We start from the raw sequence: 22,123 nt of genomic DNA on the forward strand, positions 1-22,123 counted from the left end.
AAAAACTGAAATGGAAACCCCAAGAAGCCAGACTCTGTGTATTAACAATGGAAAAACAGAACCACCATTCCTCATAAAACAAATAAAATCAAGAAACATAAAGCATCAGTTATAATAGTAAAACCATACTAATAAAAGAATATTTTAAAAATGATAAATAGAATTTCTATTAATTAAAATCATATACATTTTTTACAATTTCCCAAACACCAATAAAATATTTAAAAACAGCACATATATCAAATAACACCCAATAATTAAAACTAATAAGGATTTTAAAAAGCCCCTGCTGTCCATACATGGGAGCTCTTGATTTCCAGTCACCCTGATATTGTCAAGGATTAGGAGGTTATCCTCTCTCTCTCACACATACTCACATGTCCATTCTCTCTCACACATACACTGTCACATACATACATATTCATGCTCTTATAACCACCATAACTTCTCGCTCTAACAGACACTGACACACTCTCAGGCTCTAAGACACTCTCTCCCCCTCCACACACACCCCCCACACAAACTTTTACTCCCCTGGATTTTCTTATACACACTCATGCTCTCACTCTCTCTGGCTCTCTCACATACACACAAACACACACACCCAGGCAAGTTCCCAATCATTCTCACACAAACACACACACCCAGGCAAGCTCCCAGTCATTCTCACACCACTCCCTCACCATCCCCCAGGCATGCATACATTCATTCTCACACACACAGACCCCCAGGCAGGCACCAATTCATTCTCACACACACACACACACACATACACCACACACAGGCAGGCACCTATTCTCACACATACAAACCCCAGGAAGACACCCATACATTCTCATACACAGACACACCCCCAGGCAGACGCCCATTCATACACATGCACACTAAAGGCAGACCCCCTCTCTTTCTTTTGCCAGCAACCTCGGAGCCTCTCTCATTCCTCTGCTGCCACTGTCACTGATGCCGCATGGCTATTTGGGAGGCGCTGATTGCTGCTATTGGCACTGAAGCCCATTCTGCTGCCTCCTCTGTGCAGGCCCCGTGGGTTTCCACTTCCTCCATGTTGATCTCGTACATTGTGAGATCCACATAGAGAAAGTGCTATTCTTGCACATTCCCAAAGATTACATGTGCCAATCAGTAAAAAGTAATTTATTTTTTTTTTTACCTTTGCTGTCTGATCTTAGTTTTCTAATCGGTTGGACAGAGGCTTTTTTGTTCCACCTCCCCTTTCTTATTTTTTTGCAAATTCCTTTCATATTGTCTTTTTTTTCTATTTCTTTTCTCTCCATCTATCTTCTTCCCTCAAACATGCATCTCATTCTCACATGCTTTCTCTCTCTCTCTCACACACACACACACACACACACAGGCTCTCACTCTCACATGCTCTCTCTCATACAATCATTCATACACAGTCTCTCTCTTGCATGCACATGCTGTCTGACTCTCACACACCCAGGTTCTCTCTCACGCCCACATGCTGTCTTGCTCAAGCACAGACTCTCACTGTCACATGCTCTCTCATACAATCATTCATACAGTCTCTCTCTTGCACATGCTGTCTGACTCTCACACACCCAGGTTCTCTCTCACTCCCACATGATGTCTTGCTCAAGTACAGACTCTCACTGTCACATGCTCTCTCTCAAACAATCATTCATACACACAGGCTCTCACTGGCACATGCTGTCTCTCTCACACACACACACAGGCTCTCACATGCTGTCTCTGCAAACATTCAGGTCCTCACTCCCACACACAATCTCTCAACTCATCTCATACACGCACTCTACGGGCCCTCAGCCTCTCTCTTACCTCTGGGCTCTTCATGGGTCGCTGCAGGTTGGGCTCTGCAGTGGCCCTGATCTTCGCGGGCCGATCCGCGGCAGCAGCGTCTCTGTTCTTCGCGGGCCGATCCGCAGCAGCAGCGTCCCTGTTCTTCACTGGCCAATCCGCGGTGGGGACCCTGCTACCGGGCCTCCTCCTCTTCTCAGCCCGATGCTCCTCCTCCTTCCTGCCCGTGCAGCTCCGGCAACATTTTTCTTCTGGGGCCGCATGGGCAGGAAGGAGGAGGAGCATCTGCACGTTTCGACGTCACCTTTTTCTTCGGGCCGTGGTGACATGCGCTCCTCCACGGCTCTGCCGATCTTCCTGCTGTGCGTCTTCGGCACAGCCCAGCGAAACTTCACTGCTCAGCCGCCAGTGGGATGAGGTCCACCGGCGGCCGCATTGGCTCCCACTTGCCGGTGTGTCACATGCACCGGGCTTACGCAACACACCTCAGGCGACACACTAAAGTGTCGTGACACACACTTTGGAAAGCTCTGCTTTAGAGAGTTTAAAGCCAGATCTTTATCCGGAGGAAGGTCAGATGTTAAATATCCAAATGTTAAGTTGAAACAGAACATTCCTTTTGGCATGCCTCAATAGACAAATCCACAATATTAGGGAACCACTAGTGTCTGATCAACAATAGCAAAAAAATGACTAGTGCGTAAAAACCAATTATTCATATAGGTCTCCAAAATGATTTTTTCTCTATGACCTCAGTGTTGGTAACAAAATCATTGCTGTTCTCTGTAGTGAAAGCAATCATATGAGGTTAGTTCACACTTTGCCACTCTTTTATGAGTGGCAAAGTGTGCCACTGCCATTAGCAATGGTTACATGGAATAGACTTAGTTTTTGGGTACTTGCCAGGTTCTTATGGCCTGGATTGGCCACTGTTGGAAACAGGATGCTGGGCTTGATGGACCCTTGGTCTGACCCAGTATGGCATTTTCTTATGTTCTTATGAGTATGCTCCTGCCGGAGACCTGAAAACGTATCCACTTTAATCTTGCCCAACATCCGGATATATTTCTTAAAATCAATAAACTGTGCACTTATCTTGAATGTATTCTGTAATTTTGGTGCATCAGGGCTAGTTAGTTTGTGTTTTCTCTGTCTATCAGGCAGGAGCATACTCATAAAAGAGTGGCAAAAAGTGAACTAACCTCATATGATTGCTTTTACTACAGAGAACAGCAATGATTTTGTTACCAACACTGTTTTTAAAAGAAGAAGTCTAATTAAAAAAAAAAACTAAAAAAAAATCTTTTTGCATTAAAAATAAAAAATGAGGTTTTTAGACCCATGATTATAACAACTGGTTATTTAGAATTTGAATAATCATATTCTCAACCAGTGCTGAGGTCTTTTCCTCTTTATGAAAAAAATTCTTACAATAAAAATTAATGTCATTTTGTAAAATAAGGAAAATATTAGTTGAGAACATTGAAGATATAGGCAATCATTTGATAGTGAGGTCATAAAGAAAAAATCTTTTTGGAGACCTATATAAATAATTGGTGGTTTATACGCACTAATCATTTTTGCTAATGCCTCAAAAGACACCAGACACGATGAAAATCAAATGCCTTGGAGGGGCGGAGTTAAGATGGCGGCGGGACCCTAACACTGCGCTGCTCGGCGTCTTGCTTACTCGAAAAATTTCCTCTAAGCAATCGATATGCCGGCGAAAAGGAAGGGGAAAACAAAGATCTACCCCTCCGAACCCCTTACCCTTACTGGGCAGCAGACCATCCAGCAGTGCTTGGAGACAGCTATTATGAAAGGGCCAGGAGGTCCGGCTGTCGAAGGCAGCGGAGGAGAGTTACCTTCGACCTCGGAAGAAGTTTCCCTGAGCCCGGACGTCAGACCTCCACCGCTAGAGCGAGAACTCCAGCAGAAGTTAGCCAGCCAAAGCCTCAAAACGGGGGCTACGGATTCGGCGTTGGAGGGAGCAACTGCTAGGATTGAATCCGCTCTAAGAATGCTGGAATCCTCAACCGGAGGGAGAGATGGGAGTCCGGCGGAGGAAACATCAGCGGATGGAGGAGAAGGTGAGACGCTGAATTTTCAGCCAGCCTTCGTCATGATTCCAAAACCAGCAAATGTTACCCTTGATTCTATTTGGGATGTATTGAAGAACATGGGAAATGCTGTTAATGACTGTTCTAAGAAAATAACAACTCTGTCTCAACAAATGGACATAATTTCAAATAAGAATAATACTCAAATAAAATAAAATCAGGAAAAATTCGTTAAAATGGAAGAGGACATAAAGGTAATAAAAGATGTGCAAAATTCCCTTATTCAAGATGGAGACTTCTTGAGTAGGAGGGTGGAATTTGTAGAGAACAGATTGAGACACTTAAACTGCGCTTTTTAAACTTTCCCAAAGTGGTGGGGGAATTACCCCGTGTTACGCTGAGGAGATATCTCCTAGAGAATTTAGAATATGCCTCTGATCAAACCCCACCCATGGACAAGGTTTATTTTTTGCCAACTAGCGCAAAGATTCAAGTGCAAATACAACCAATGGATTTAGAAAACCTTACAGATTACCTTGAGTCTTCTCACTATGAGATCATTGAAAGAGCAACATTATTGGTTACCTTTTTGACTGAAAGGGATCTTAGTGAAGTCATGAAGAAATATTTTAGAAAAGTGAATAACCCATTTATGGGTCAGCCAATAAGAATATTCCCTGATTTATGTAAGATCACTCAGGAGAGAAGGAAAGGCTTTTTAGCCCTAAGACAAGAAACCCTGAATATTGGGGCTTCATTCTATTTAAGATATCCTGCAAAATGTCTAGTTAAAATAAGAGGAGATAATTTTGTGTTTACAGCTCCAGAACAGTTGAAAAAATTTATAGATTCAAGGAAACAGGGAACAGTTGTTGGAATCAATGAATGACATAAATAATTGGAAAAATAGCTAAAGAACCCGCTAGGTTATTTCCTATAATGTGTTTTCTTTTTTTATCTCCTTGATGATACTCCTCCCCCCAAGTTTGGGGTCTAATGGATACTAAGATAAAAGTTATTATGTTTCTTTTGAATTTTGTTTTGGTTTCCTGTTAAAATATGAAATTGTATCATGTTTCTTAAGCAAAGTTTTATCTTTGTGAAATTATTTGAAATTAATAAAATATAAATTAAAAAAAAAAAAAGACACCAGACACGAACATAAGTCAGTGAAGTGAAGTTCCTGCTGGCTTTCAATAAAGTTGAAACTATAGAGAAGGAATATCCCTTTTTTGCATAACCATGACCTATCAAGATCCAGGCCATTGAGACAAAATGGAACTGGATCCTCTATATGAGTTGGACCATGAATTAAGAGTCTTTGATCCTCAAAAAAGTGTAATTAGAGAATCAGCCTATAGCCTTACTAGATCCCAGTACCAGGGATTTCTTTGCCAATCCAGAGCTGCTAAAATTAAGAACTATGAGTAACTCTATTCTTTGAGTTCTCTCTATGAGAGGACAGAAAGGAAATACAAACAACAGTTTCTCCACCGATCGAGGCTGCACCAGGGCATATATTCCTAGGTTGTATACCATCTGGTCCAGTGATTTACTACTCTTCGGTTTGTCAATCAGGTCTTCCAAATGGTTTTCAATTTGAGAACACTGCTTTTTCATTGGAAATTGGAAGATAGTTATCCCAATCATCAATTCTCCCAGATTTATTTTTTAGGATTGGTTTTATCACTGCTTGTTTTGTCCTATCTAGGACAAATCCTTCTGAGAGCGAAAGATTTGATAATGGCTGCAGTAGTTGGCGTTATTTCACATATAGAAACAGGCGAAGGGAATGACATGCACAGCTGCGGCCTTGAGCCCTAAAAGCTGCAACATGCGCTGCGCCAGAACCAGGCTGCTCGCCTGGATTTCCCTTGCCAGGGAGGCCAATGCACACGCTCTGTTGTGAGGCAAGAAGTCCTTGGCTTGTGAAGCATCCAGGACAGCACCGATGAAAGCCAGCCGTGACGCGGGGCGGAGGATGGACTTTGGGTAGTTGATTAAAACCCCCAGATACTCCAAGACCTGAATGGTGCTGTGCAGTGCCTGCAGCGCTCTGGCCTGCATGTCGCTTTGCACCAGCCAGTTGTCCAGGTATGGAAACACCTGGCCTCAGAGTTGGTGCAGATAAGCCCCTAACCACGGCGAGACATTTTGTGAATACCTGTGGCGCAGAGGCGAGGCTAAATGGGAGCATGCGGTACAGAAAATATTGAAGCCTCATCACAAAGCGAAAATACCTCCCTGTAACTTGGGAGGAACGCGATGTGTGTGTATGCGTCCTTTAGGTCAAGGGAGTGTTTGGATAATTGCCAGGTTCTTGTGGCCTGGTTTGGCATCTGTTGGAAACAGGATGCTGGGCTTGATGGACTCTTGGTCTGACCCAGCATGGCAATTTCTTATGTTCTTAAAGCCAGTCCCCTTGGTTAAACAGGGTAATTATGGTGCCCAAGGATACCATCTTGAACTTTTCCTTTTTTAGGAATCTGTTCAAGGCTTGCAAATCCAGAATGGGTCAAAGGCCTCCTGTTTTCTTTGGAATCAGAAAGTAACGGGAATAAAACCCCTGAACTTGCTGCCCTCGAGGAACTGGTTCCACCACTCTGGCCTGGAGAAGGGCCAAGAGTTCCTCTTGAAGCAGCTCTGGATGCGAGATAGGACCCCACTGCAGGCTTAGGGGAGAATCCGGTGGAGTGCCCATGAGATTCAGCCAATAACCTCATCTGATGATGGACAGGGTCCATCGGTCTGACATCACGGTCGGCTACTGGTCCGCGAACAAGCAGAGCCAGCCCTGAAGAGATGGCTGGTATATGCTCCCTCTTTGCCAGTCAAAATCCCATAGCAGGACTGGTCTGGGGGGCTGGCTGTGGGCGTGGGCCCCACTGCTGGAGGGATCTGCCCCTGGAGCTCACCTGCTGTGGCCTGGAGTGTGGGGCTGGAAGGAAGTACTTTCTGGGCCTATAGAAAGGTCTCTTCAGTCCCAGGCAGAGTGAGTGCTTGGAAGAGGCTGGTGAAGCCGAGGGTCCGGCAGAAAATTGCTGGAGGGTTTCATGGTGGTACTTTAATTATGCGACCGCCTCCTTGACTGTCACCAAAAAGATTATCTGCAGTATAAGGAAGTCCGCCAGCCAGTCCTGGACCTCCGGACGAAGGTCCGAGGCCTGAAGCCAGGCTAGACGATGGGCAGAAACACCTGTCACTGCTACATGCCTTGCCATCTCAAAGACATTGTAGGTGGCATGCACCTTGTGCTTACCACATTCAAGGCTCTGTTGGACGAGGGCCATGAGGGTTTCTGCCCCTCCGCCATCTCCTGGACTTGTTTCCAGAGGCTGCGAGAATATTGGGTCATGAACAAAAGGTTGAGGCAATCTGGGCTATTAGCAGGGATCGCTGGTATACCCTCCATCCCATGGCATTCTATGCCCGATTGTCTTTACCTGGAAGGGCTGACACATGAGTTTATGACCGCTTTGCCTTCTTGAGTGCCGACTCTACCACCACCGAATAATGGGGCAGCTGACGCTTTTCAAAATCTACAGCCTGCTGTACTAGGTACACCGCATCAGCCTTCCGGTTAACCAGAGCCACAGAGGGGGTGTTCCCAAAGTTGGAAAAGCAGGTCCCTGAAGAAGAACACATGCACTGGCACCGCTACGACCTCCTTCAGGGTGTCGACAAACTGGAAGATCTCGAGCATTTTATGACGGAAGCAGATGTCCGCCATAAGCTGGAAGAGGATAGCTTCGGCCATCGCACAGACAAACCCAGCAAAGGTTAAGTCCTCCAGAGGGGAACGCTGCTGTTCCTCCGAAGGGGAAAGATCCAATGGAAGATCAGAGTCCACCGATGAGGAGTCAGAGGTATCCTGGCCCGGGGGCACATTTGGGCCTTCAGGCTCTTCAAGACCACCTGGAAGGGGGGGGGGGGCATGGAGCCCCGAGCATGGCCTTAGGTGTAGGCACTGGAAGGCTCAGGGAAACTAAGGGGCCCACAGGGCTGGGACCTGGCCCCGGGGGCGCTAAGCGTGGCGTTGAGGGACCTCGAGGTGCGGATGGCACCGACGGCCCTTCATCGCTTAAGGAGTCCCCAATGAGGACCAACTCTGATGCCTTGTGCTTCTGGGCTCTACGAGGCACCGAGGGATCACAAGACACCAGCATCAACTGGGTTGGGAGGACACAGAGGAGGATGTGAAGGCGGTCCAACAACAGTTCCAGCTTGCACAGTAGTCATCAGCATCAGTGCAGGAGCTGGTCTCGGAGGCATTGGTAAAGGCACCGGAATTGGTGAATACACTGGTATCGGTGGTGGAGCCACTGGCTCCTACAAAGCGCATTCCACTGCTAGATGCACCTGACATTCCAATTCCTCCTTGAAGGCCTCAGAAAAAAAAATTACTCACCGACCGCGAAAAACCCAGCGCAGGAAAAAGATGTGAAAAAGAAAATTTTCGAAGGAAAAAAAAAAAAAAAAAAGACTAGTTTTCCACTAAAAAGCACAAGCTCCACTTTTGCGAGATGAAAGCTCTGCAGAAAAGAAAGGACTGAAGAGAGAGCCCCTGCAGGGATAGTGGCACACTCAGTGTGCCAGCCAAAGTTTCTTGAAATTTTGACAGAAGTTATGGGTGCCGGGCTCCATCTGATGATGTCACCCATGTGTGAGGACTACCATCCTGCTTAGACCTAGGAGAATAGAAGGACCAGGGGGTCACTCCATGAAGTTAGCACGTAGCTCATTTAAAACAAATCTAAAAAAATTCTCTCTCACTCAGAGCAGTTAAGCTCTAGAATTCATTGCCAGAGGATATGGTTACAGCTGGTAGTATCACTGGGTTTAAAAAAAGGTTTGGATAACTTCCTAGAGGAAAAATCCATAAACTGCTATTACGATAATTAGATAAATCTAAGCTACTATTGCTTATTAATGTTTGGGTATTTGCCAGGTACTTGTGACTTGGATTGGCCACTGCTGGAAACAGGATACTGGGCCTGATGGATCCTTGGTTGGACCCAGTAAGGCATATCTAATGTTATGTTCAAACCAATTTGGATTTAGGGAAAAAAAAAAATCACTCAACTGAAACCTTACTCATCTCTTTAATGGACTCTGTCCTAAGAGGATTTGATAATGAAGAATCCTACCTCCTGTGTTAATTGAATCAACAGCCACATTTGACACAGTGGACCATACCCTCCTATGCCATCAGCTGAGCATAACTGGAATCAGCGGGATTGGGTCACATGGATTAGTAGCAGGTTTAATTTTAGTAATGATTTTACTAATTTCAAGCTTGGATAATTATTGTTGAATTCTGTCCAATTATTCAGACCATTTGTTTCTTCAGGTTCTTTTGTGAGAGGAACTGTGTTTTCAATCTGTTGATTTTATCTAGCAGAGATGTGGCTTATTCATTGCAGGCATTCTTGAAGTAGTAATAGTTTCTCAATATGAAGGATTGAAGGGTCCTTGATTAGGTGTTTTGTGACATCAAAGAGCAGTTTGGAGTTAAATATAATAACCCCATGAATTTTTGCATAGTAATCCTTTTTTGCTTTATTGATTAGTTCCCGGTATTTTGTTAGGAGCGATCTATATTTTCCTAGGGATTCAGCAGATGGGTATTTCCTCCATTTTTTCTCATATTTTCTCAGTCTGTTTGTTGGCTCTTAACTCATCATTGTACCAAAGCTTGTTTTGTTTAGAGGAATTCCTTTCATTTCAATTGCCAGGGGGGAACCAAGAGCCAGCAAACATCGCAGGAAATAGCTCAACACATGGAATGGGCAGAAGTGCATCTTCAGGAGATCTCAGCCTCTTACATTGCAGGAAAAAGACAAGAGTCTGGACCTAGGAGAATGGGACTTATCAAACAAGGAGTTCCAGCACATTGTGGATGGCTGGGGCCTCCTGTTTCTAGACCTGCTGATGACATCTCACACTGCGAAGGTTTCTCGCTTCTTCAGTCGCAAGAGAGATCAAAATTCTTTGGGCAATGATTCTTCCATGCAGGAGTAGCTGGAGGGCAAGTTCCTATATGCCTTTCCCGCGTGGCCCATGTTGGGCAGAATGATTCAGTGGGTCAAGAATCACACGGAGATGGTTCTTCTGGTAGCTCCAGATTAGCCCAGGTGGCCGTGGTATGCAGATTTGCAAAGGCTCCTGGTTGACCCTCTATCCGATTACTGGTTCACAGGGATCTGCCTCGGCAGGGGGCTGCTGTTCTTGAAGATCCAACTCGATTTTGCTTACAGTATGACCCGTACGGATATTCCAGTGCTGCGATTGCCACCTTGCTATGAGCAAGAATGTTCTCCACTTCCTTAGCCTATGTGCAGGTTTGACGAATGTTTGAGGCTTGGTGTTCATTCTTGTTCAGTTACGATCCCTCTCATTTTGAAATTTTTGCAGGATGGCTTGAGTTAAGGGTTGTCCTTAATTCATTGAAGGTACAGGTGGCGACTCTTGCCCGTTTCCAAGGTCAAATGGATGGTGAACCCTAGTCGGCTCATCCAGATGTGGCTCGTTTCTTAAAAGGGGGAAGCATCTTCGTCCTCCCTTGTGGTTGTCTGTGCCCTTGTGGTCCTAATCTGGTTTTGGATTTTCTGATGGGTCCTACCTTTCAACCGCTGTGTAACCTTTCCTTGAGGTAAATGATCTTGAAAATGGTGTTTCTTGTGGCAATTTGTTCTGTGCATAGAGTCTCAGAACTGCAGGCCTTGTCTTGCCGGGAACTGTTTCTGCTAGTGACTCCGGGGGTGATACAGTTGTGTACTGTTCTGTCCTTTTTGACAAAGGTGGTCTCAGATTTTCACTTGAATCAATCAATTTCCCTGCCAACTCTGGACAGGGAGAGAGATGTGGATGAATATCGCTGGTTATGGTTCTTGGATGTCAAGAGGCATATCTTGAGTTATTTAGAGGTTTCTCAACCTCTCAGGAAGACAGACCGGCTGTTTATATTCCGTGGTGGGAGTAAATGGGATGAGCCGGCGTCTTAGGCTTCAATAGCCCACTGGATTAAGGAAGTATTCACGGCCGCATATGTGGATGCTGAGCAGCCATTGCCTAGTCAGGTTAGGGCTCATTCCACTAGGGATCAGGCAGTGTCGTGGGCAGAGATTAGATTGCTGTCAGGAGTGCGGGAATGTGCGGCCTGCGATCCTGTTAAGATTGGCAGGGGTCATCGACTGAGCCTGAAGAACTGCAGCCCTTGAAAAAATTCCACCCAAAAAAAGGCAGGGGGTCCATGCCAAAACCAGGGGGCATTGGTCTAGCACCCACTGAACTACCTTTTCCTGCTAATGAATCAGTTAGGGAAGCCCCAAATTCAGCCCAAACCTCTAGCAGCTCTTTTTTCCATTCCTGTATCATGCTGGGAAGGACCGGGCTTAGCAAAAATCGGACTCAGACAATTCTCCCTGAGCCTCCAAAAACAGTGCTGACACAAGTTAGAGGGGACACCAGGCTGAGATGCCTAAATAGGGCAAGCAACACAAAGGATAAGGCGCTTAGGCATCTTTGCTACGGCGCCATAGAGTTGTCAGTACGCTCCAACAGGTGTCTGAGAACTGTGTAGCCAGCTGTGCTCGTAACAGGCGCTTGAAAAATTAGGTGCCTAATACACACAAACTGAGCACCCACCCAAGTGCTCACTGTCCAATTGCAACTTGAGCACCCACCTAGGCATCCTTAAGCGCACCACTGTGCATGCGCTTAGGCCCCCTATACACACAACTGAGCGCCCAGGTAGGCACCAATGTGCCCATCTGAGCGCACAGCTAGGCACACAGCCAGGCAGGTAAACGCAAACAGACATATCTGAAGAGGGCAGCCTTATGCGCAGAGAAAAAGGACGCGAACGCCACTGCAACCTACCACGCGGCGAACAATCCAAGCCCGAGAGCGAAGCCTAACCCAGAAGGCTGCTCAACTCGCCAAGCTGCCCGAGTCTCCAAGCTCCCCTTGGTAACGGGAACGTGCGCTGGATCGGCACGCTGAGCACGGAGCCCAAAGGGGAGAGGAATCCCTAAAATCAACTCCCCCTTATTTATTTTTTTTAATTACTCTTTACCTGAGCTCAGCCCATCCAGGCTGAGTACAGAGTCAGTCTCCTGCTGTGGGAGGAGAGGGCAAAGAACTTCATCGCCATGCTCTGCTTCCTGCACCCACTTGCCTTTCAGCTTTTTTTTTTTTTTTTTTACCATCTAAGCCCACACTGGCAGAAACCAGCTACAGAACCAAGACACTCATCTGCAGGATGGATCCAGAGATCTCACCTCAGGAAACTCGACTGAGGGAGGAACCATAAGATAGCGCCACAGGAGAGCAGGGCAATCAATTTCTTTTCTCCTTCTACAAAAAAACAACCTTTTTAACGCAATCCCCAGTAGGGAGATGGATGCCCACCACCTGCTGGAGACAAGAGAACATTGGTGGGCTGATGTCAGTGCAGGGTATATATATCATGACATCAGCTTTGCTCCATCTCATCTGCTGGTAGAGGTATAGAATCAACTGGTGTGACTCCACCTATCTGAATGCTAAGAAACTCTACTTTTCACCTGCTGAGAAATTTGCTAGCAGTGGATTTGGAACTGTGAGGCTGTTTGGAGAAGAAACCTCCCCCCCCCCCTTCCCCAAACAGGAAAGTAGCCCTCCAGTATTCTTTTTTTCTTTTTGGAATTGATATATTTCCCCTCTTCACTACACCCTCATAATTCTAAATTCACTAATACTAAGCTGAGGTTGCCACAATACTACAGCCTCAGGCTGCATCAAGCTGATGTCTCCTCGGTACCACTGTTTTATGAGTTTCACGTTCGGTCCCATGCACCTGACCTCTACTCAACCTGAGTTTCCTTATGCTACAGTCCCATGGCTTCCACATCTACCATCACTCAGCTGACAACTCCCCAATAAGAAACTACCACTGAACTGCATGAACATAAGAAATTGCCATGCTGGGTCAGACCAAGGGTCCATCAAGCCCAGTATCCTGTTTCCAACAGTGGCCAATCCAGGCCATAAGAACCTGGCAATTACCCAAACACCAATAAGATCCCATGCTATTGATGCAATTAATAGCAGTGGCTATTCCCCAAGTAAACTTGATTAAAAGATCTTATCCAAACCTTTTTTAAACTCAGCTACACTAACTGCACTAACCACATCCTCTGGTTACAAACTCCAGAGCTTAATTGTGAGTTGAGTGAAAAAGAATTTTCTCCAATTAGTTTTAAATGTGCTACTTGCTAACTTCATGGAGTGCCCCCTAGTCCTTCTCTTATCCGAAAGTATAAATAACCGATTTACATCTACCCATTCTAGATCTCTCATGATTTTAAAGACCTCTTTCTTATCCCCCCTCAGCCATCTCTTCTCCAAGCTGAACAGCCCTAACCTCTTTAGTCTTTCCTCATAGGGGAGCTGTTCTATCCCCTTTATCATTTTGGATGCCTTTCTCTGTACTTTCTCCATTGCAACAAAACCCTTTACTTGAGGTGACCAGAACTGTACACAGTATTCAAGGTGCAGTCTCACCATGGAGCGATACAGAGGCATTAAGACACTTTCCGTTTTATTCACCATTCCCTTCCTAATAATTCCTAACATTCTGTTTTGCCATTTAAGGCTGTATGCCAACTAATTTAGCTTGACAGCTCTTTCATCTTCCCTGCCACATACCTTAAACCTCCAGGCGCATCCTTCATAGCAGCAGACATATGGCCTTCCTTTGTCATGCACACACATGTGCTTGCTTAATGTTGAGCGGTCAGGATATGCACAGTTGCAGATTTCACAGGCCACAGTCCCCAGTCTGTGCTTCTGCCGGTGCAGGTGGATCATAGAATTAATGGAAGACTGGAAGTCACACTGCGGACACTTGTACAGCTTGCCTCTGTGTGTACGTCGATGGATTGCTGCCTGCTCCTTGGACTGGAAAGCCTCGCCACAGCAGTTGCACAGGAACTCTGTACTGTGGGTCTTGGCATGCAACTGCAGCGATTGCCTTTTAGTAAACATCTTCCCACAAACTTTGCAAATGAATTTTTGTGAACAAGGTTTCTCAGAAGTGGTCAGGGTTGCCGATCTCTGCTCCAGGTGCTCCCGCTTCCCTTCTGTGGATTTCAACTGAGACTCATACTCGGCCAGACTTAACGCTTGCTCGCCTTCTGCCAACTCAACCTCCATGTCGATGCTCCAGTAGCTATTGGCATGTTTTCCATGCATGTGGCCTACGAGTCCCTCCTTTGTGTAACATGTCTCCGTGCAGTACACACATTTGAACACAGTTCTGCCATAACTAAATATGCTCCCTTGGACATTATTTGTGCCCAAAATGAAAAGAAAGTTCATATTTGTGTCAACAAGCTCAGAGTGCTGCAGTATGGATTTAGCATGCTTGGGAGACAATGCCCCTGTTTCTGCAGGTGGGGACTGAGCATTACTGAAACTGCTGTCCTCAGTCTCACAGTGGCTCCATGTGTGCACTTTATGTGTTGTCCGATAATGGTAAAGCAACACTGTGTGGGAGGTGAAGGCCTTTTCACAGAGAACACAGCTGTAGATGCTTTTATCCTTTATATCTGAAAACAGAAAAGAAGAAGTGGCAGTCAGAAATGTGCTTCAGAGTGGAATGATTAAGTAACTTGGGGCAAGCAGACTGAGCCCACGGTGTGAATCCATCAAGTCCAAACACCAATTTTTATTCTACTCAAGCATGCCTGTCAAACTGTAGGGGCATACTAATATTTCCAGGGAGAAGTGACGGGGGAGACATAAAATTGCCAAATTGCTGCAAACCATCTGGACAGAATGAGCTAGTGCTGGCTCACCCTTGAATCTATAGATGTCCAGTTTATGTTTCTAAGAAGAAACAGAACTACTAGTTCATACAGCAGTGCTTCCAAAACTGTAATGGTGACTCTGCACTCAGTCAGGTTTTCAGGATCTCCACAATGAACATACACAGGATAAATGTACATATGGTGGGTCTCCCATGTATGCAAATGTATCTCATACATAATCATTGTGGATACTCTGAAAAGCCAACTGGCTGTGGGGTCAAAAGGATGGGTTTGTGCTAAACTATTTTTGTACAACATGCAGAAATCTATCTAGTTTTTCCCTCTCAATCTAAAAATGTAAACCTTAACTATTTTATTTATTCCATTTTTTATATTCCGCTATATCTTAAATATTCAAATTGGATTATGTTGAACTACATTACGTTCAACATAAAAAAATATTCTGTACTTTAAAAGAGCCTCAGGCTGTCAAAGCATCACAAATGGTTTCCACGTACTTTCAAAAATAATAAAAACCTCCCAAATGTATTCTGGGCTACTATGCAGATGGTTAGAACATTTCTCTTCTTCCCTCCCTCCCAGGATGAGATGCTACAGAAGTATCCCCAGACCAATGACATCTCAGTCTTCTGGACCCCACCTCCCCCATCACCTTATAGAATGCCAGCAAGCTACAGCTGCGATAGATTTTGCTTACGTTCACTTTTATGTAGAATGAATGATGTGATATCCGAGATCTGCTGGTGACAAGTCCCACATAATAGTACATCGCCATCAATCTTCCCGCTGACAAGGCAGCCTGTAAAGAAAGTCGTACATTTTCATGTGGAAACTGTCCATAATGCTACAGTCTCAACTTTGGTTCCAAATAACTGTCTTGCTAAGTTGTAAACATGGTATTAGTTCAGTGAAGAGAACTGCATGGATTTTTCAAAAGTAAATATACATATGAGGAGAGGGAAGGAAGGGTTAGTAATTTGCCCTTCTAGTGTACTCCATGAGATCCCCTGATCTTTTCTTTACAAAGCTATTAGGTCCCATAAAGGGAAAAGGGACTTTAAGAATGTTCCTTGAAGAAGAAAACAAGGGTTACCTGTTTTAATATGATAGGCAGCATGGAGTATGGGCAGCAGCTGAAGGTTCAATGATATCAGTTGAACTCTCCATAGATACAGCTGCTGGTCCATTCAGAATAAGTGATGCACTTGTTTATTTTTGACCTAGAAGTTTCTTCCTGTTCCTCTGGGGTTTCAGTTTAACCACAGCACCATCAGCCTTCATTTACAACTACCTGCGATTATTTTTCCTATTTTTATAAATTCGCCCTCCCATCTCAGCCTAAGAATTGCAGTGGGACTTCCGGTGACGTCATGAAGCTGTGAAGTCATATCTCAGAAGAGCTCTGATCAGGCTTACTAAATATTCCTCCTAAACCTGCTTTTTACTGCTGGAAACACTCTGTTTTTTACTCTGGCGCATAGGGCAGTCAGGCAACTGCTGCTATGTTGGGTTTAGAGAGGTATGGCTGCTAACATGCATTGACTTACACGAGAGAAGGTGAAGACTGAAGAATTGCAAATGGTGACGGAACTTGAGAAGATGATGCAAGAAATGAAAGACAATCTCAAAAGAAATGTCGAAGAATGGTTTGGCAGTTCTACAAGATAAACTGAATAAATTGCAGTCCAGTATCGATGAGATAAAAGAACCTCTAGAGTCTCAGAAGACCAGGATCGATGATCTTTAATCTCATTTTGTGATGCAGGAAGCAACCACATATCGCATGGAGACAGAATTGCTGGCAGTTAGAAAAGAAAACGCCATCTTAAAAGACCACACTGAAGACCAGGAAAATAGGGGACGAAGAAATAATTTGCAGGTAATTGGTGTTCCGGTATCAGTAAAAGATCAAGATCTAATCCAACTTCAGGAACCAAGTCAGTGTGAAACTTCAATCTGGCCTCTAGGGATCACAACTGTGCAATGGCTGAGCTGCCCGCCTCCTTGCCTCTCCTTCTCCCTTCTATCCCTCCCTCCCCAGTCGTTTTCTCACTCCACCTCCCTCGCCCCTTTGCATCCCTATTATGCCTCCTAAAACTACCCCTCCTGAGCATTCACTTTGGCTACCCTGGCCTCCCGCCTCCTCTCAATTCCTGCTCTTCTAGTGGACTCCTCCTCCCACAAGACGACAGCTATAACTGTCACTAGTGCTTCCTGCTGTATGGAAGACCTGCTCTCTGTTCCACAGCAGAGGCCACAATAAACATAACTATTATACCATGGGTTATGGAAAGCTGGCACCACACTGCATCGCAAGAGAGCTTTGCTTCATTCTTTACGATGCAATACTCGAAAAAATGGTTTCTCTGTCCATCAAAACATTGCAGGCTCCAAGTCTGCGCCATGTCATATGAAGGTAGAGCTCTTGGCATCTGGAGTGCCGTAAGGTTCGTCATTATTACAGCCTATTACAGATCAGGGGAAGTTTTGTGACAATGTTTCTGAAATTCTGCAGCAATTGTGTGGCACATTTGCATATATTTAAAGTATTTTCCACATTAAATGCTAAATTTAGCTTGAATAATAAAGTTTTCCCATCCTTGCTTTGTGCCTAAATTATTTATTTTGCTGGGTGGGGGGGGGGGGGTTGGAGGAGAGGAAGATGAAATCTCAGGGATGGGGAGAGGAAAGGGAGGAGGCGCAAGTATTGGGTATGGAGAGGAAGGAAGACTGGGTATGAGGAAGAACAAAGAGGGATAATGGAGGTGTGACAGAGAACATAGAAAGCAGGGAGGAGGTGGTTCTAGGATCTGGAGAAGGGAGGTGTCCCTGATCTGGCTCCAGCTCTGATCCCCCCCTCATCCCCATTTACTTTCTTCTCTCTGTCTACTCCTGGTCCTTGAACTCCCCTCCCCCCAGAGGGGGGAGGGGAGTTCCTGTCCCTAACTCAGGTGTCCATGTACACACTCGTCCACCTTCCCCACATCCCCCTTTCACACACACACCCCAGTCCCTCTGCTCAAATCTTTCACTTACCCCTCTACTCAACCATCAACCCCTCTATTGAACTCAAACCATCTTCACACATACATACACTGACCCTTCTATTCAAATCCCTGCTAGCCCCTCTATTGAACCCCCCCCCCACCACATACTCACACACTGACTCCTCCAGTCAAATCCCCACCAGCCTTTCTATTCAACATCCTCCCTACCCCAATTCCCTTCCTGAGTACTCCTCACATCCCCACTCCTGCCACCTCTCTTATCGATCAGCAGTAGCATGTCAGGTCATGTCTTCCTCTTCTGCTACCCGAGTCCAACTGCAGCAAAAGAGGATGATGTGACCCAATATGCTGCTGCTGTTCTACTCTTTCTACAATCCTGGGGGGTGGGGGGTAGGGATAAAGAGATACAACCCGCAGCAGGGAAGCCTTCTCTGCATAATCTAGCTTTATTTGTCAAGGATTCTGAATAGCCATGGTCTCCTGTGGCAATGCTGAAGACTGGCAAAATCTGTGAGAAGGGGTAGATTTTGCTGTCCTTCCCGCAAACACAAAATCGTGGGAGACTGGGGGCCTTTATCATTATCACCCTCTGTTCTGGATCAGACAGACATCAGAGTTTGCCATCCAGGCAGATAAACACTCTTTCCAATCAGTCCTCAAGACAAAGATTCTTTAAGTTTGAAATTATTTATTGTACAGGTAGATTCTACTTACAATTGTTGCATCTCAAACATAAGCCCCAAGGCAAAGATCTTTGGTAACTGGAGACAGGGTAGCAGGAGGGAGAAGGAAGTCTCTTGTGTTGCAGGAGTTAGTTTATGGTAGAGGTAGGAAGCTTGAGGGATATGAGGCTGATTTAGTCTTCAGACGAAGGCAGTAAAAAAAAGAAGGTAAAAAAAACTTGATAGTTTCACAGGGTTTTACAGAGCGCTGCTGGCTCAGAAGCCCACATGGACAAGACTCAGCTCTCGTCGAGAGCTGCTAAAGGAAACGCTTCCACAAGCTGGGGACAGGGGGGCAAGGTCCAATGGCAGTGAGCCTGAGAACCATGTGACACAGGGGGAGCATGAAGGGCAGTCCCTTGAGCCTATAAGGCACCTAGGAAGACTCAGGTTAGATTGAGGGGCATTCAAGCTCTTCTGATAGTGAGAGAAATTGGAGGGGGGAGGGAGCTTCTCTTAAGGGCAAAGGCTCCTTTTAAAGGCAAAGGCTCACAGATTTTTATCATGGGTTACAAAAGTGTTTCAGTATCAAGAATCCTCAGAAGGAAGGACTGCACTAAACACAGTTAAACTACAGTATATACAGATACAAACATGTACCCACTGCTGGGGACAGAACACCCTATTTAATATTTATTTAGAGCCTTTGGGGTCTATTATCAGGAAATTCAGGATAGAGGGGCACTATGATGTGGCTGATGTTCAACTGGTGATACCAGTATGTAATAGCTGAGAAGATACTAGGACTGTGGCCCAAGAGAGAAAAGGGTAAAGATAGATAAGGCTGACCCTCAATAGCTTATTCACTTACTGCAGATCAATGATGTGGTGTGTGTGACAATGAAGAGAATAAAGAATCTAAAGATAATTATGGAAAGAGACTCGATACAGAAGCTCATATGGTCATTTTATAACTACAATTGGTATAGGGATTGAGGCCCTATTTAGACCGTAAAGTGTTGTTGACAGTTCTCTCTCTGGTGGTTTCTCAGTTAGATTATTGTAAAGCAGTACTGGCAGATGTACCATTTAAGCTTTTATATAAATAGCAGCAAGTTCAAAACTGAACAATGAGAAAACACACAGACAGAAAAAGACTAATGTTTAAAACCTTGCATTGGTTACCTATTGCAGCCAGCACAAATTCAAAATGTTGGTGCTAACATTCTGGGTGATAATGTCACGGGTATCAGGGCCTGGCAATCAGGGGCTGTCCCCAGAGGGAAAGGCGCTTACTTGGAGAGGCAAGGTGGAGACACAGTGGCAAGATCAGGAGCAGGAGATTCATCAGGAGAAAGACATAGAAAAGAACTCCGGATCCGGAGACAAGCAGGAAGCTTTATGTGCAGGAGTGATGTGCATTAATACAAGTGCAGAAATCTTCAAATACAAGTGTAGGAATCTTGAAACACAATGCATTAACCAGAACAAGGCTTGGAAAACAGGAAAACAACTAGTAGCACTTCTGCAGAGCAGATGCCAAGATAGCTGTTGAATCAGCACTGTGTATCCTCTGAGCGCACTGCTGGCAAATAAGAGGTACACCCAGTGTTTAGCCAATCAGTCAGCTGCAGGGGCGTACCTGACTCTCCCAGAAAACAGGACAAATACACTAGAACAACTGGGAAAACCAGCAGCCTCAGAAGCACTGCTGCAGGTTTATAGTCCCGATATCCTAGGGGCATGGATTCAAATCCCATTAACCCTAACTAATAAGAGAAGAAACCTGCATATTTATCAGCAAAACCACATTGATAATCTAGTGAAGGTTGAGGGTCATGGAGGGGGTTCAGACTCTCAATAATCTGGATGGACAAGGGTATGGCAACAGTTTTAAGAAGGTTCAACATTGTTGACATTGTGCATGGGGTCAATGTTTCTTAGTAGTTATTGAAGTATTTGGATATGTTCTGTGAAATGTTGATTTTGTATTTTGATTTGTACACTGATTGTTTGGGATTTGATGTCATTTGTAAACTGTGCTAAATGGACAGTTTGTCCATAGAATCCATACAAAAGATTCCCAGTGTTTCCCAACCTTTTCCAGCCCAAGGCACAGCTACTTTGTCAAAAATCTTGGGTGACACCAACCTCCACAGAGCAGGCAGTGTGGGCAAGTAGAGCAGGGGTGAGCAAGGTGGGGAGCAGGCCCCCAGAGGGGGCTTGAATAGTCCTGAAGGGGGGCCCACTGGCTGCCCAATCTAGGAAGAAAAATGGGCTATGCTGTTATCAGTGATGTGAAGGCACTGCAAGCTCAGGAGGTAAAGGAGCTACATAACCTGCCATAGCTTAGCCACCAGCCTCTTTCAGCAGACCAGGGAGGGGAGCTGTTTCTGCTGTGGCAAGCTTGGGTGGGGAGTCGCTGACTCTGTGACCGAACTGGACTTCCACAACTCAAGAAGATCTGCCACTAGGAGATCTTCTTGAGATCTCGGGCGGGGAGGCATTCTTACTGCCGCTGGATTCCTAACCACAGAGAAAGGTCACAGCTATTGCCCGCCAGGGGGAAAAAAATGAGGCCAGAGAAAATGGTAGCGAAGAGAAGGGGGAAGGGAGAATAAAGGCAAAAAAGTGCAAAAACTTAAAAAAAACAAACACACACAAATAAAAACCAGGAGAAAATAAAAGCTAAGAATAATTTATGAAAACAGTTAAAAAGCAAAAATAAAGTTGGGCAGAGCAGGATGGAGTTTTTCCTCAGCTATTAAAAATGTTTGGCTGCCACCTAAGTTTCTTGAAAATTTTTCTATTGTGGTATGTGGCCTGTGTGGCTGGGTGTAACGAGGAGCATGGGTCTTTCTGCTTGTCCTGTGGGCTTTGGTCTATGTGCGGTCTGTGTGTGAGATGTGGTCTGCCTTTGTTTCTGGGTGGAGTGTGTGTGGTTTTCTGTCTAGGTGCAGTATGTCAATGTCTCTGTACCTGTCTCTGTGGGTGTATGTCTAGGTTTGGGGTATTTATCTCTCCATTTCTGTCTGGGTGAGGGGTAACTATGTCGGTTTCATTCTCTGGGTACGTGCCTCTCTGTGCCTGTGTGTGAGCTTACTTGCTTCAGCAACTTGAAGAGAAACAAAATGGGGGCTTTCAGTCACTAGTTGGCAGTGTGGCTGCCTGGTGAATACCCCATTACACACACACACACACACATACACACACACTCTAACATCTTGTGGGGCCCTAACCAGTTGCACGAATGGAAAGGAGGGGACCATGGCAGTAAAGGTTTGCTCACTCCCGATGTAGAGGACTCATCTGGCCAAAAGAGCACTGAAAGCCCCACCAATTTCGCTTCTAAATTGTAAAACAAAGGGAGAGAGGGGGCACAGACACACTCGAACTCAATACAACGGGCCAGTTCCTTCTGCATACAAACACGGGAGAAAGCAGATGTGGGTATGATACTGGCAACCAGATTGCTTAGTTAATTAAGCTTCTGCATGTGACTGCCAAAGCTCCTCTACTGCTTCTTCCAACACTCACACAGGCCGAAGCCGAAAGATGCATTCTGGTCAACGCACTGCTTTGTCCACATTTAAGCACTCATTTTGTGAGCATAAACTTTACTGCCAATACAAGGAGTTATAAGATTACAAAATAAACATTCTAAAATGGGAATAGTACTTAGCGCCCTTGCATGGAAATCCCATAGAAGAAAGGGTATTAATTATTACTCCCTAATTCAGAGCAGTGCATTGGCCCAGCTGGCATTTTCTTATCCAAGGTCA

General features: G+C 45.2%; 1 protein-coding gene across 1 annotated transcript in view; it reads right to left on the reverse strand.

Moving 5' to 3' along the window:
- LOC115095344 (zinc finger protein 585A-like) overlaps window positions 1-22,123 on the reverse strand; it is a 53,873-nt gene that overhangs the window by 19,116 nt on the left and 12,634 nt on the right. The window contains exons 2-3 of the mRNA XM_029608884.1: window positions 15,369-15,470; window positions 13,548-14,449 (exon numbers count right to left, since the gene is read on the reverse strand). Coding sequence (XP_029464744.1) covers window positions 13,548-14,449; window positions 15,369-15,470 — 1,004 coding nt within the window. The remainder of the gene's footprint in view (window positions 1-13,547; window positions 14,450-15,368; window positions 15,471-22,123) is intronic.

Source organism: Rhinatrema bivittatum, chromosome 7, assembly GCF_901001135.1.
Source record: "Rhinatrema bivittatum chromosome 7, aRhiBiv1.1, whole genome shotgun sequence".
NCBI classification, from domain to species: Eukaryota; Metazoa; Chordata; class Amphibia; order Gymnophiona; family Rhinatrematidae; genus Rhinatrema; species Rhinatrema bivittatum.